General features: G+C 34.0%; 1 protein-coding gene across 5 annotated transcripts in view; it reads left to right on the forward strand.

Moving 5' to 3' along the window:
* The window catches only part of Pde8 (Phosphodiesterase 8), a 235,178-nt gene that overhangs the window by 121,182 nt on the left and 99,176 nt on the right, over window positions 1–14,820 (forward strand). For 4 of the 5 annotated variants that reach the window (XM_076411372.1, XM_076411374.1, XM_076411375.1 and 1 more), the window contains 2 exons: window positions 7,514–7,590; window positions 12,471–12,530. In XM_076411372.1, coding sequence (XP_076267487.1) covers window positions 7,514–7,590; window positions 12,471–12,530 — 137 coding nt within the window. Of the gene's footprint in view, window positions 1–7,513; window positions 7,591–9,546; window positions 9,866–12,470; window positions 12,531–14,820 lie in introns of those variants that run through there. The other variant, XM_076411373.1, reaches the window with a different exon arrangement.

Genomic DNA, 14,820 nt, shown 5'->3' on the forward strand with positions numbered 1-14,820 from the left:
ACAAATTATTATATTTTTCTGAATAGGAGATTAGTTTTACATTTTTTTTTGGTTTTGTTAGTTGTCTCAGTTTATTTTAATATTATAAACATAACCGTACAAGTAGTGTTATATTACGTAAATATATTCCATGGGCTATGGGTTAACAAGATGAACAAAAATGTAATTTTTAATTAATTTTAAATTAAATTGATTTTGTGATCTTGAATTGTTATGAAATGTATTTTTTATGGATAGTTCAAAGGTCAACATATGTTAAATTTAATTGAATATGATTGAGCGTTCAGTGCAATGTATAGTTGCTTAATTAAAATTAATAATCACTCCAACTGTATCACACATTACAGAAATTAGAAATTGCGTTGGCGATATATTTCTGATCTGTCGTTGCGTGAACTCACATAATTCATTGCTCTTCATCTTATTGTTAGATTATTGCTGATATCAAGAAGTTAATATCTGTTGTGACTATTTTTGTATATCTTGCACGGGCAACATACTTGAATATAATGAAGATCACAATATATGTATGTGTGTAGGCTTATAGTTTGACATTTCTTTGTCGAATACGGTTGATGTAGGGTGTACAAATAAATATTTAATTTTAAAAGTTTTTTATAAGTTTGAAACTTTATTCTGAGAAATTGAGCAATACATTTTATTCGGTATTGCTCATAGTTAGCCACGGCTTATCCCCAACTTACAGATAATATACGAATTTTGCATTGGAAGAATACCAATTAGCAATTTACAACATCTCTATTAGCAACACAGCAATTTCTAGCAATTTCACATTGAAAATAATGTTGTTGACAGAAATTTCAACTTAATTTGTATTGTATTCCTTTTGTCGATCTGCAGAGAGTTATTTGTATAGCAAATCATTTTTATCACAATTTTTATGTAACTATTTTTAACAGTACTATTAAAACTGCACTATATTAACAATTGATAATTTATTTCTTATGCCAAATTTTCATCAAATAAACATCTATGTTTTCAAAGTTTATTCATCACATTTATAATAAAAATTCGTCCTATTCGACTCAGAACCTACCAAATTTCTATGTTTGTGTTCACAGATGCATAATGCTATCATTTTAAAGTTTCGGACGGGAATTTTTGACAGCAGTCTTTTTAACTTGTATCACGAAAAAGTTGCAAGCTACGCTATCCCCTGGCTGTTTCTAGGACCGTTCGGGAACTTCCTGTTCTCCAGGGCTAGTTTCGTATATTTAGGACATCCACCACTGTAACTATAAGGGAGGCAGGGGTTCTATAAACTTTAAACTTTTGTGATGGCCATTCCTAACTTTGTTAGGCTCGGCTAATATATGGGGTACTCGAAAAATTTTGTTTAAACACCCAAAAACATTACAACTGGGCGTTTAATTACGTTGTACGAATTGTTAACCATTTATTTTTATTTAGACATTTTATAAAATATAAAGCTTCTTAATTTAATTATTAATTAACAGGTCAATTGAAAATTCCCCGGTCTACCATAGTAAAATACATTTTTTGGCAAAATTAGTTTCTTTTTAATTTACCATAATTCCCTTCAAGGGTGATACACTGATTATAGCGACCTCCAGCTTTTCGATACCATTTTTGTAGTACGATTTGTTCTTTGCTTCGAAATAGGCCTCAGTTTCAGCGATCACATCTTCATTCGACGAAACTTTCTTCCCAGCGAACCTTCTTTTGAGATCTGAGAACAGGAAATAGTCCCTGGGGGCCAGATCTAAAGAATAGGGTGGATGAGGAAGCAATTCGAAGCCCAACTCATGGATTTTTGCCATCGTTTTCACTGACTTGTGGCACAGTGCATTGTCTTGGTGAAGCACCACTTTCTGTTTCTTCAAGTGCGGCCGTTTTTTGGGGATTTTGTCCTCCAAACGGACATACTCGCTGTTGATGGTTCTTCCTTTTTCAAGGTAGCCATTGAAAATTACTCCATGCGCATCCCAAAATACAGACGCCATAACCTTGCCAGTCGACTGTTGCGTTTCCCAACGCTTTGGAGCGAATTCTTCGTGTGCAGTCCACTCGGATGACTATTGATGGACTACGAAGTGAAATGATGGAGCCATGTTTCATCTATTGTCACATATCGATGCAAAAGCTCGGGTCTACTATTCTTGATCATCTTCAAACACTGCTCCGAATCATCAACTCGTCGTTGTTTTTTTGTCAAATATGAGCTCGCGCGCCACCTATTTTGAACAGAGCTTTCTTATGTCCACATATTCGTATTCATCCCCTTTTTTACAATAACAAAAGTTGCTTCACTCAAAATACTATAATTCATAAACTGATGATCAGACAGCTGTCAAATTTTTACACGCATCTTTTGAGGGTTAAGACTAACTAAAAAACATATGGATTTAATTCTAGTAACGCCATCTATGTATCAGGCCGGCGACATTTGAATTGACCTATTAATTTAAAAAAAAATTGCACTGTTTTGCTTTAGAAATTTCTTTCGCCGAGGTAAACATGATATAGTCATTTACCTTTATACATTACTTAATTTAAAAATAATTTTAATTTTAAACCCTATGACACCCAATAATTTAATTAATCCTTATTTTTCCAACTTTTTTCCGAGCTACCAGATTTGTAAGGAAATAAGGATGATCATTAGTATAAGAACAAACGACGTTAAATAAAATAATATACCAAACTTTAGACAGTCACTACAAAATTTTTTTTTAGCTCTACGTGAATAATGAATTGCCAAATGGTATCATTTCATAATCACTGCACCAAATTGGATAGGACTTTATTAGTTGTGCTCGTTTTGACAACAATATCAAGGTTTGTATAAAAAAATTTAAAAAGTTTACAGAAGAGAGTTAACAAAATATTGTTGGATTGACGTTTTCTAAAATTGATTTAAATAAACAAAGTGACGAACATGTGCAACTAAATTGCGTTGCTTAAACAAGCGTTGTTAATAATGAATTAAAACTAGCCAATTTAAAACATTGTCAAAATAGAATCATTATGAAGCACCTTAGAAATTAAGGACTGCGTTACCACCTATGAAGTAGAGTTCTAAACGCGTCTTTTATGTAGTGGTATCCTCTGGAGGTCGAATACACTTAACTAATAATGCATATTCAAGTAATGTTACTTTCATTAGAGAACATATTTACCTTTTTTATTTATTTCTTGTTTATTTCATTGCTGTGTTTCCTCGTCAAGTCATTTTGATGTTATTACAATAACTAAAGACATAATGCAAAATAAAACATTACGTAACCATGCTGTTCATAATAGTTTTTATCTGAATTTGCCCCACTCACTTTCCTTTTTAGTATCGTTTCAAATGTTATAAACAAAGACTTAATTTGAACTAACGCTATCCTTTTTTTTTATTTGATTTTAAAGGTTCTTTTTTAAATTATATTTAATCTATTCTAAAAAAATATCGAAAAATATCAGCTAAAAAATATATCGATATATCGGCCAAAAATATCGATATGTTTTTCAGAAAATATCGATATATCGATATATTTTCTGCATCCCTAAGATAAACCCTTAGCCCGTACGGCTACCCGTTGTGTTTTAATATATATTTTGTGTCACCGTTCGGACGACTATTCCTGGTTCCTTAATTTTGGAGTTTTAGGTTCATTGGGATATATTTATTTGTAATAAATTCTTCCCGAAAATGTCTTCCTCTATCTAAGCTTTAATCGTGCCAAATCAGGGGAATTCACGGGACCAGGGCCGAAAAATATCTAAGTAGGAAAAACACCGTTTCAGTTTACAACGAATTTACAAATTGCTAGAGGCAATACATTGGACATAATGATGACGTCAGTTCACTGTTATTTTAGATAGACTATCTGTAATAAATTATAGAAAACATTACAATAAAACTATAACAAACTAGAACAGCATATGCGATAATATAATGTATTCTGTAAGGACATTGAAGGAAAATAAAAAGTAATAAAATATTAAAATATAAATAAAAATAATTTTCAAGCACATAATCATCTTTTCAATCAGGACTTAACGCAGGATTAAGCAAGGATTTAATCGTGATACCGCCATCGAAAAATCACTAAGGGATATTTTTAAAAATCCCACAGGCAGGCAGGACCTATTAACGTCGCTCGCTGAATAATTTTCAGCCTATCCTCGGGATCGGCGTGTATTTCGAGTGTCGGGAAATTTCAAGCGTCAACGATTCGAGTTAAGGTTAAAAATTAAATTGGAGTGTCGATATTCCTGTGACATGCTTCGGGATAAAATCGAAGGAAAAAAGACAGGGATTAGCTGGAAATTGAATGTTTATACAGAGGATCGAATTTTATAGGAAAGAAACTAACATTTTGAGGAGATTTTCTAAAATTAAGGCTTTATTGTAAAAGCGGTAATCTATTTGGAAAATCAAATGTATTATTAATAGCTAGTCACTAATTTTTTTTCAATTATTTTGTATGGTTCTGATTTCAATAATTAAGTCAGGATGTCATCCGACTGGAAGCTGGTTTCATAAAATACGGTTCATAAATGCATACACTTTATGAAACACTTTTTAGTTTACTTTAAACAAGTAAATTGAAATCTCCCCGGTCTGACACATAGATGGCGCTACTGGAATTAAATCCATATATTTTTAGTTTTAACCCTCAAAAGGTGCATGTATAAATTTGACAGCTGTCGGATCATTAGTTTGTGAATTATAGCATTTTGAGTGAAGCAACTTTTGATATTGTGAAAAAAAATTATAACAAGGAATTTCGCGTGTTGATGAAATATTGCATTTTGAAGGGACAAAATACAGTTAATGCAAAAACTTGGTTTGATACCGAGTTTCCGGATACTACCTCAGGAAAATCAACCATCAAGGATTGGTATGCTAAGTTTAAACGTGGTGAAATGAGCACCGAAGACGGTGAACGCAGAGGATGCCCAAAAGACGTTGTTATCGACGAAAACATTAAAAGAAATCCACAAAATGATTTTGAATGACCGTAAATTGAAACTAAATGAAATAGCAGACACTCTAAAGATATCAACTGAACGTGTACATCATATCATTCACGACTATTTGGGTATGAGAAATCTCTGTGCAAGTGGATGCCGCGCGAGCCCATTTTCGACCAAAAACAACGACGAGTTGATGATTCGGAGCAGTGCTTGAAGATGATCAAACGTAATAAATCCGAGTTGTTGCGTCGATATGTGACAATGGATGAAATATGGCTCCATCATTTCACTCCGTCCAACCGACAGTCATCCAAGTTGACTGCACACGATGAACCCGCTCCAAAGCGCTGGAAAACGCAACAGTCGGTTGGCAAGGTTATGGCGTCTGTATTTTGGATTGCGCATGGAATAATTTTCAGTTACTACCTTGAAAAAGGAAGTATCATCACCAAGACAATGCACCGTGTCAAATTTCATGAATTGGACTTCGAATTGGTTCCTCATACAATGGCCCCTAGCGACTATTTCCTGTTCTCAGATCTCAGAAGAATGTTCGCTGGGAAGAAGTTTTCATCTAATGAACCTCTAACTATCTAAACGATATTAAAAATTTTCTGAAGCTCCAAAATTGCAAGAAAATCCCTCTCAACTTCTTTGTATGCCCTATGAAATTGTAATAATTATAATTATATTATATTTTCTCTAATCTATTTGATAACTTTATAATGTATTTTAATATCTATTAAAATACTATCTCACCTGTATTTAAAATACGAAATACAAAAATTAGGTTATGTAAATAGAATAGGACTAAGTCTATTTATCAGAAGAATTTCCTTCCATAAACTCTAGATTTTTTTATTTTCTTGTGGCTAATACTGGATCCTCGTGTCATGATAAAACCGCTGTATCGTCAGCATATGCATATGCAACAGTAGTTATAACTATAGTATAATAGTAGTAGTTATAACTATAATATAACAGTAGTATAATTATATTATATTTTCGATCCTTGTAACACCTCTATTTTTATTTTTGATACGTCTGTATCAAATATATTTTTATAATAAATAATATATCATCGGAATAAATAACCGAATTCCCTTAAAGTTAGTAGGTTGTACTCAGTGATAGATTTTCAGTAAATCTCGAATTATATTTCCTTTTATGGACCTTCGGCTGTTTGATATAATCATGCTTGTTTGCTTAACCGCGTTTTTTATGAATTTCCCTCAGTTGATACGGAAAAAGTGAGAGCTTTTCGTACCCGCTAGATTACAGGATTAAAGATTTCCGAGATTCGGTCCTAAACATACCGAAATACATTCTTCACGAGTCCCTCGTGGACCCTACGTTTGCTTTAATTATACTTCTAACGTCAGGGTCCAGCGTGGTCAAGGCATTTAAGTATAAAGGTCCTCTAGTTCAATTATAATATAAAATAGTATGTATTAACTTTTTTAAATTAATTTATCAATTTACTGATTCAGGTAATACACATTTTTATTTGATTAAAATACAAATTACAAAATAATGTCTCGCATGTATTTAAAATACGAAATACAAAAAGTTAGGTTATGTAAATTGAATAAGACTAAGTCTATTAATCAGAAGAATTTCCTTCCACACTAGATTTTTAAATGCATTATCAGACAAACAGCTTCTTGTTGGGGTATAAATAAAATATGTCAAAGACAACAATTTTTGACAGGTTCTGATGGACACAAACTTGTGTAATTTTGTATCTTTCTTATATGGATGGCAATCATTTTCCTTTTATCTTCTTTACTAGTACTGCTAAGCCTATTAGTCCTAGGTATTATGTCATTTTTTTTGTCATTTTTTAAAGGCATGAATTGTAATATTTTGAATTCTTGGCCTCTCATCTGTTGTAATGTTTTCTGCCAACCAAAGCATTTTGTAACTAGGATGGTGGAATGACACCATTATAGCTCCATTTATTTCAGGTGACAATTTAAGAAACTTATCATATCAAAAGAATATCAATAAATGCTGGTTAAAAAATATTGCATTATATTTTTGTGCAGGTATATTTCGGAACAAAGGATGCTATTTTGAAAATATTGAACGCAGCTTTTTTATTAGATTCGTTAAACACCGTCTTGTAACGTCTTGCCATACGTTTTCATCTTTGTCTTTCCGAAATTAGTTTCTGAGAAAAATGCGATATTCGCTTCAGTTCTAATCCAACGTAATATTGTATCCGTATTAAATTTGGCGCGTAGAATAGAATCAAAGAGAAATAGACGATAGCTCCTGCAAAAGTCGATATATATCAAGACACAACTAAATTGTTCGTGACTATCGTCATTTTTCAAAATTATATATTTGGAAATCATGATAATATGGTGGAGGACTCTCCTTCACCATATTATCATTATTCCATCTAATATCTAATTATATATAGATACATTAGACCTATATAAATTTATATCGCTATATAAAATTTCCTGAATACAGCTAACATCAAATATTGTGATTCGATTTTTTTTGATCACTGAATTTTAAACGATACTAATAAAACTTATTTTTTTGTTTACAGATATAGGACGTGGCGTACTTCATCATCGAAAAAGTTCTTTGGCTCTTACCCCGGAAGAAGAACCTTTCGATATCAATGTAAGTATATTAACATATATTAATATAATACGTTGTTCAAGTTTTCGTTCTTTTTTATTTCATTTGCTGTACCAATTAATACAGAGATAGTTCTGAAAATTAGATGAGGCAATTATATTTCTAATGAAAGACGCTGATATGAAGATAAAATGAAGGGCAATAAACGATCAGATTTTCAATCTCAGGGACAAATGAGGTTCAATCTCGAACGCTCTGATTTCTAACTCGTGATTCAATTAATGTTCATATGAGGTTGAATCAGATATTAATTAAATACGACTGCAGAATACTAAGATAAAAATAATTTGTAGAAAATAATTAATATTTATAATTAATATATATATATATATATATATATATATATATATATATATATATATATATATATATATATATATATATATATATATATATATATATAATGCATGAAGATTCTTAGCAGAAAGGCGATGGGAACATCAATTCATTGCTCCGCATTTCATTGGTTAGCTTAAATTACCATTACAGACACCTGTAAAGAAAATTGGTTGGTTGAGGATTTCATATGTGTCACGGGACTAACCCCTGACGTCACATTTTACTGGCCAATTACTGATGCGCGTGTTACAAGTGCGTTCATTCCCAGATCGCAAAATACGGGGTCTCCATATGACTCCTATCTGAAACTTGAGTGAAGGAACAAGAGCAAGAAGGATTCAGAAATACGAAGGTGATTCTATTTTCCTTGCAAGGAACGTTCAAGGATGCTGCGAGGGGTTCAGTTGAGATGAGGAACATGCCTTTTAAAAAGGTAGAGTTTGACAGTTTGGCTTTGCTCTAGAAGTTTGAGTAAGGAGGCTTGACCGCTTGTTACAGAGACTCTACCGCCCAGGATATGAGGAAAGTATTTAAAAAAATAAAGTAAAAAAACTTGTTTGAGATTTTTTAAACATATTCTAAAGTCTCCTTTTTATCAACGAGGGTTTATATGGACTGGACCTACATTTTAATATGGGCTCCGAACCACGGTCTTCGGTATTAAGCCTACTGACTGGTCGGTGACCAACGTAGACCATCCCATAAGACATGCGGTCTTACCCAGCCTGGTTACTGGCGTGACTGGGATGGTTATTCCTTGTCGGATTTTCCACTGTTGCCTATAAAGACATTTATAAATTCAACCACAAACATAAAGTACATCCATGGCTCCAGCAGGATTCGAAACCGCGACTGTTGCAACAGTAGGAGGACCGACCACATATTTTTATATAGTACAGTACAGCACCAACGAAATCGACCACTTGAGAATTGACAAAACTAGGTGCTGATGAAAGTTTACCGAAGGACCGAGAGGGAAAATAAAGAGATGGATGGAGATTGCCTTGTTTTGATTCAGGGCCATCCTAATAAACCTCACCTAGTCTCCCACCAAGTGCTAATTCTTCATTATGATTAAAATCGTACCTAACCGTGTCTTATTTCATTGTTTTCGAATACGCTACCCTGTATACACAGATTTTTGCATCTTTTTAGTTACATTTTTAAGTTAATTTATGTAATAATTAAAAAAGTTTGGTTATATTCTTATGAAACGTGAGAATCTTTTCGATTTTTTACTAGTACTGCTGCAGTATATAAGGGATGATATTTTAATGTTTATATGTTTTAAAGATTTATTTACATTTCAATACTAATTTCAGTAACGATTTAGAATATTTTAAGATACCAGCAATTAAGATGATCTGAAGTTTTTTTTTACAAAACCAATATTATCCTACACAAAACCCCTTCTCCTTCTTCTCCCCTCCCTCTAACGATGAATCGATCATGAATAGTTGTTTGACACCATCAATCTCTGGATAAGATACGATATAATTTCTGTTCGCATTTTTATCTAATCAGACCTGATCGATGTCTGATCGTCATATTAACAACGACAAAAAAAAAACAACAAAACGAGACTCTCTAGCCGTATATCAGAGATTCGGCTTTACTCATCGATAGGATGTCGATTTGTGAACATTGCGGTTCGTCGTTGATCGGTAACGGTGCGGTGGTCGCATCATCGTCTGCGGCTCGAGAGGGCGTCGATGATGGCGGCGGATGGTTGTGCTTCAGATCGGGCTGTTTCGGTAGGAAGAAGGGACAGGAGGACGACGATGGTGTGGTGTTAACGACGACTTCTATGCGCGAGGGACGGTATCTCAGGCGTACCATTCAGTTCGATTTTGACGTGAACACTGTTGCATCGAAACGGAGACAGTCGACAATATCATCTTCCATTCTGAAAGCCAAGGTATCTTCTTTTAATTAATATCCTAATGCTAATTTTATTTATCATGCGATCGTTATATATGACGATGCTTTACAAAAGATCATCATTGACCGATTGATGATTCTCACTTCCTTTGCCTTTGATCATTTTCTAATCATGTTATTAATGTTTTTTGCTTTGATTGGACAACAAAAATAAAACATAGTAATGTTACAAATCTATACAATGCCTTGATCCATGTTTTTTGTGGCATTCCGTTTTCATGTTGATAAAGTTCGTCTTCTTTGGAGGCCATCCTATAGTCGGTCCTATTCTTGATATCTTCCAAAGAATCAAACTGATTTTCAGCCAGACTGATGCTATTGGCTGGAATAATCCAAAGGATCAACATCTACGGTATACGGTGGATGTGGTATTGTGTAGCTTTTTACCGTTTCAAGATTAGTTTAAACCTTTTGGGGCACAACCTGATGGACGTTATCGTGTAACAAGATTACCTTGTCATGACTTTTTTTGGATATAGCTACCGTTTTCATGTCTGACTCAAACACATAAGTTGATTTCGATGGCGTGCTCCCATAATTGTTTGGCCAGATTTGGACTGCTTGTAGTACCCCAAAACTAGTTGGTGCGACCATGCACATAACAAGACGTTGTGAAACTGGAAACGTTGTTCAGCGTCTTTAGAGCTTAATTAATATGCCTGTTCCCAAAAACTTTAGTTGATAGGAAATAGACTTGTTGAGAAACCTCTGATGAGTGGCCAAGTTCTTATTAGTATTTCAGCAATTTCCATCCAGCAGGTTCTTCTTTGGAGGCCATCCTAGAATCGGTCCAATTTTTGGTATCTTCGAAAGAATAAAACTGCTTTTCAGCCAGACTGATGCTATTGGCTAAAATAATCCAAAGAATCAACATTTAGGGTATACGGGGAATGTGGTATTGTACCGTTTCAAGATTAGTTTAAACCTTTTGGGTCACAACCAGATGGACGTTATCGTGTAACAAGATTACCTTGTCATGTATTTTCTTGATATAGCTACCGTTTTCATGTCTGACTCAAACTCATAAGTAGGGTTCGATGGCATTCTCCAGTAATTGTTTCGCCAGATTTCGACAACCAGTAGTACAACAAAACTAGTTGGTGCGACCAAATCACATAACAAGACGTTGTGAAACTGAAAACGTTGTTCAGCGTCTTTAGAGTTTAATTAATTTTCTTTTTCCCAAAAACTTGAGTTGATAGGAAAAATGCTTGTCGAGAAACCTCTGATGCGTGGCTAAGTTCTTATGAGTATTTCAGCAATTTCCGTCCAGCAGGTTCTACATTTCCGTGTCTTGAAACTTCTTTACTACTCCAAAACGCTCTTTGTCTTCCTCTCGGAAATTTCCTTATTTGAATATCTTGAACCATTCCCGACGCATTTACTTTTCGTCTTCATTATTTATGCGATTAAAAAATTAATCAATTTTCTGCCGTTTGAGCATTTACAAATATGTGATAAACCACTGTTCAACATCTCTAGACTTTATCTAATGAAAGATAAATTGAAAAGTCTCCGGCCTACTAGAGTAAAACAAATTTTTATTCAAGATAATTCCCTCCAAGGGTGATACACTGATTACAGCGACCCTCCAACTTTTTGATACCATTAAATACCATACTTGTAAACGAGGCCTGCGTAGTCGATGGTGGCACGTCTAAACTCAGCGCTGGCCAGTCACGAATGAATGATCGAAAGTACCCTTCAATAACATCCCAAATAAACGTCTTGTAGTTACCAGATAATCGTTATCGTGTCATAGTTGGCGCTGCTAACACCCCGCCCGTATTCAGCATCTGGGATTATATTTCTGGGTATATTGTAGACCGTTATTCCACGATGTCAAATTTGATATGCCTGAAGATCACTACAAATATTTTGCTCTGACATATCAAATTTTCGTTTACCATTCCATACCTCCGTTTTGTACCTGCTTTTGTAAAATGGCGGGTTTCAATTTCTATCCCTAATATATTATTCTTTCTATATGTACTATTAACAATTTAAAAACGTATTAAAGTGAAAGGAAATTTGAAAATGTATCGCAGCGTCGTAAAAAGCAAGAAACAAGAGGCAATTACAATGTTTATAGGGAGTCCTAACTCTTTATTATTAAGTATATTAAAATCTATTTAACATTATTAATGTATAGATTTTGAATTAGAATCGAAAACATAACAAAAGGTTATGAATTTTGTTAAATGTTCATAATTAAATATCGTTCGGGTACCGATATATTATTTGACAATATGGTGACACACTTCCTATTTTAATTTTGACAAAATCATGATAAACCGTCAACAAATTACCTGGTTATAACAAAAATGGCAGATGAAAACAGAATATGAGCGACGATAAGGTTCACAAAGGTGCCGAACATTTTTACGGCTGCAAGATCGCGCAGACCGATGAATTGGCTAATGTACAGACAAACAGGCATAGGAAACATCGAAAGATACGAGTAAAGCTTCCAAAGGCAAGACCCACAAGTTAGTTTACGATTTATTTAATTGTTTAACGTGTGGATAAACATGTTGTATAATTAGAACGGGAAATGATACAGATATTTTCTTTGTTTTCAGAGAGGACCCAATGATGTTAAATATGGATTAATACTGCCTGCTCTGAAACACCAATTAAAAGTAAGTACCCTTGTTATGTTTAACAGTATTATTATATGCATTATCTATTCTACATTACATTTTTTTTCTTCCCTTTTTGTCTATATAAAATGTTCTCTTCTGTTAACTTAAAAAAGATTCAAATTGTGAATTAATTATTACATATTGTCTTTTTTATAAAATTTGGTGTTATGTCTTTCAAATGATTCGAGGAAGGTTGCTAAATAGACGCTGGTGGCCAGACCTGGAGAATACGGTGGATGAGGAAGCAATTCGAAGCCCAATTCATGGATTTTTGACGCGGCGCATTGTCTTGGTGAAGGAGCACTTTCTTTTTCTTCAAATGCGGCCGTTTTTCGGCGATTTCGTCTTTCAAACGGTCCAATAACGCTATGTGATAGTCGCTGTTGATGGTCCTTCCTTTTTCGAGGTAGTCAATGCAAATTATTCCATGCGCATCCCAAAATACAGACACCATAACCTGGCCAGCCGACTGTTGCATTTTCCCACGCTTTGGAGCGGGTTCATCGTGTGCAATCTATTCGGACGACTCTCGATTGGACTTCGGGTTAAAATGATGGAGCCATGTTTCACCCATTGTCACATATCGATGCAAAAATTCGACTTTATTTCGCTTGATAATCTTCAAACACTGCTGCGAATTATGAACTCTTTGTTATTTTTGGTCAAAAGTGAGCTCGCGCGGCACCCACTTTGCACAGGGCTTTCTAATACCCATATGATGTACACGTTCAGTTGATATCTGTAGATTGCCTGCCATTTTATTAAATTTCAATTTGCGGTGATTCAAAATCATTTTATAGATTTTTAAATGTTTTCGTCGGTAACAACCACTTTTGGGCGTCCACTGCGTTCACCGTCTTCAGTGCTCATTTCACCACGTCTAAATTTAACCAATCCAATCCTTGATGGTTGATTTTTCTGGGGCAGTGTCCGGAAATTCGGTGTCTAGCCAAGTTTTTGCATCAATTGTACTTTTTCCCTTCAAAAAGCAATATTTTATCAACACACCAAATTCATTTTTATCCATTTTTTCCACAATAAAAAAGTTGTCTCACCCAAAATGCTACAATTCTCCTGCTCAAACAATATAAAAATAATAATAAAATTTGGTGAGATATACACAAAATTAAATTACGAGCAAAACAAATTTAATTTGTTGCTTGGCACCGACTTCAAAATAATCAATTGGTAGTAGTTGAAATAATATTGTAAAGTGATAAATATGTTTAGTTAGGTATTAAGCTAAATTGTGTGTATACATTAGAATGTATTCACACAATATGTAATATTGCGCCTCCATCCATTTTATTGCAGACATCATGACCCTCTAAAATCGATTCTTGATCCTTTGGTGGCCAAAATCATATTAAAACGCTCCAGAAACAATCGGAGGTGAAAGGAACATCCTAGCGGCTGATAACATCACAGCGCTGTCCATGAAAATGTGCAGGATAACCTGAGTTCTGAGGCAAATAACCGATTTATTGGCTCAAATTGAACAATATATGTGTGAGCAACATGTGATTTTAGCAGGATGGACTTTTTTACCATCCATCGGAGTTTACGATAGGCACAATGGACATGGACACGTTTTGGATCTTGTTTTTGGTTATGTCTCACAGAGACGACGTGAATTGATTACGGAGGTCATACGATTTGATCCCCATAGACATTATCTTATGGGGTTTTGTAAAGGTCCAGGTTTGAACCGCAATCGGTACCCATTCCAGTGCGAGAAGCCGCGACGGACAATCGAATGTAGCTATATTCCTAGTAGGTACATCATACATTGCTTGTTTTATTGTATTTCAATAAAAATCCGCTTATATTGAAGCTTAATATTAAAACCTAATTATTTTGATCAAATACGTAGAAAATCGAAAACAAACCGCACTACGATGATGATATGTTTTCATCACACAATTTCATTATTGTCATCAGTATTCTAGTAATTTGAATTGATCAAGCTTGGTGGAGATTAAACAAGATAATACATTACGTTAAAAGATAAATGAACTTTTCTTCCTTCATTCCTCTACTGTCCTTTTTTATTCATTCTGTTTTTCTTTTTTAGATATAATGTGAGTGATACTTCTTTCGATTACATTTTTTTTTTCATTTCTAATTCAAATGAGTGATGCAAATCAGTTATTAAATGTAACTATTTTCTAGGGATTTGTCATTAATACAATAAACCCTTAAAAATGTACGGATTGAGGGACAATTATTCTTCTTTAAATGTAATTGAAATTTTGTAGAAGTTTTAGAAGCATTCGCATATAATTGG

This window comes from Rhynchophorus ferrugineus, unplaced genomic scaffold (genome assembly GCF_030347505.1).
Source record: "Rhynchophorus ferrugineus isolate W39M unplaced genomic scaffold, kcgeb_rfMv2 rfM8, whole genome shotgun sequence".
In the NCBI taxonomy this organism is placed as follows: Eukaryota; Metazoa; Arthropoda; class Insecta; order Coleoptera; family Curculionidae; genus Rhynchophorus; species Rhynchophorus ferrugineus.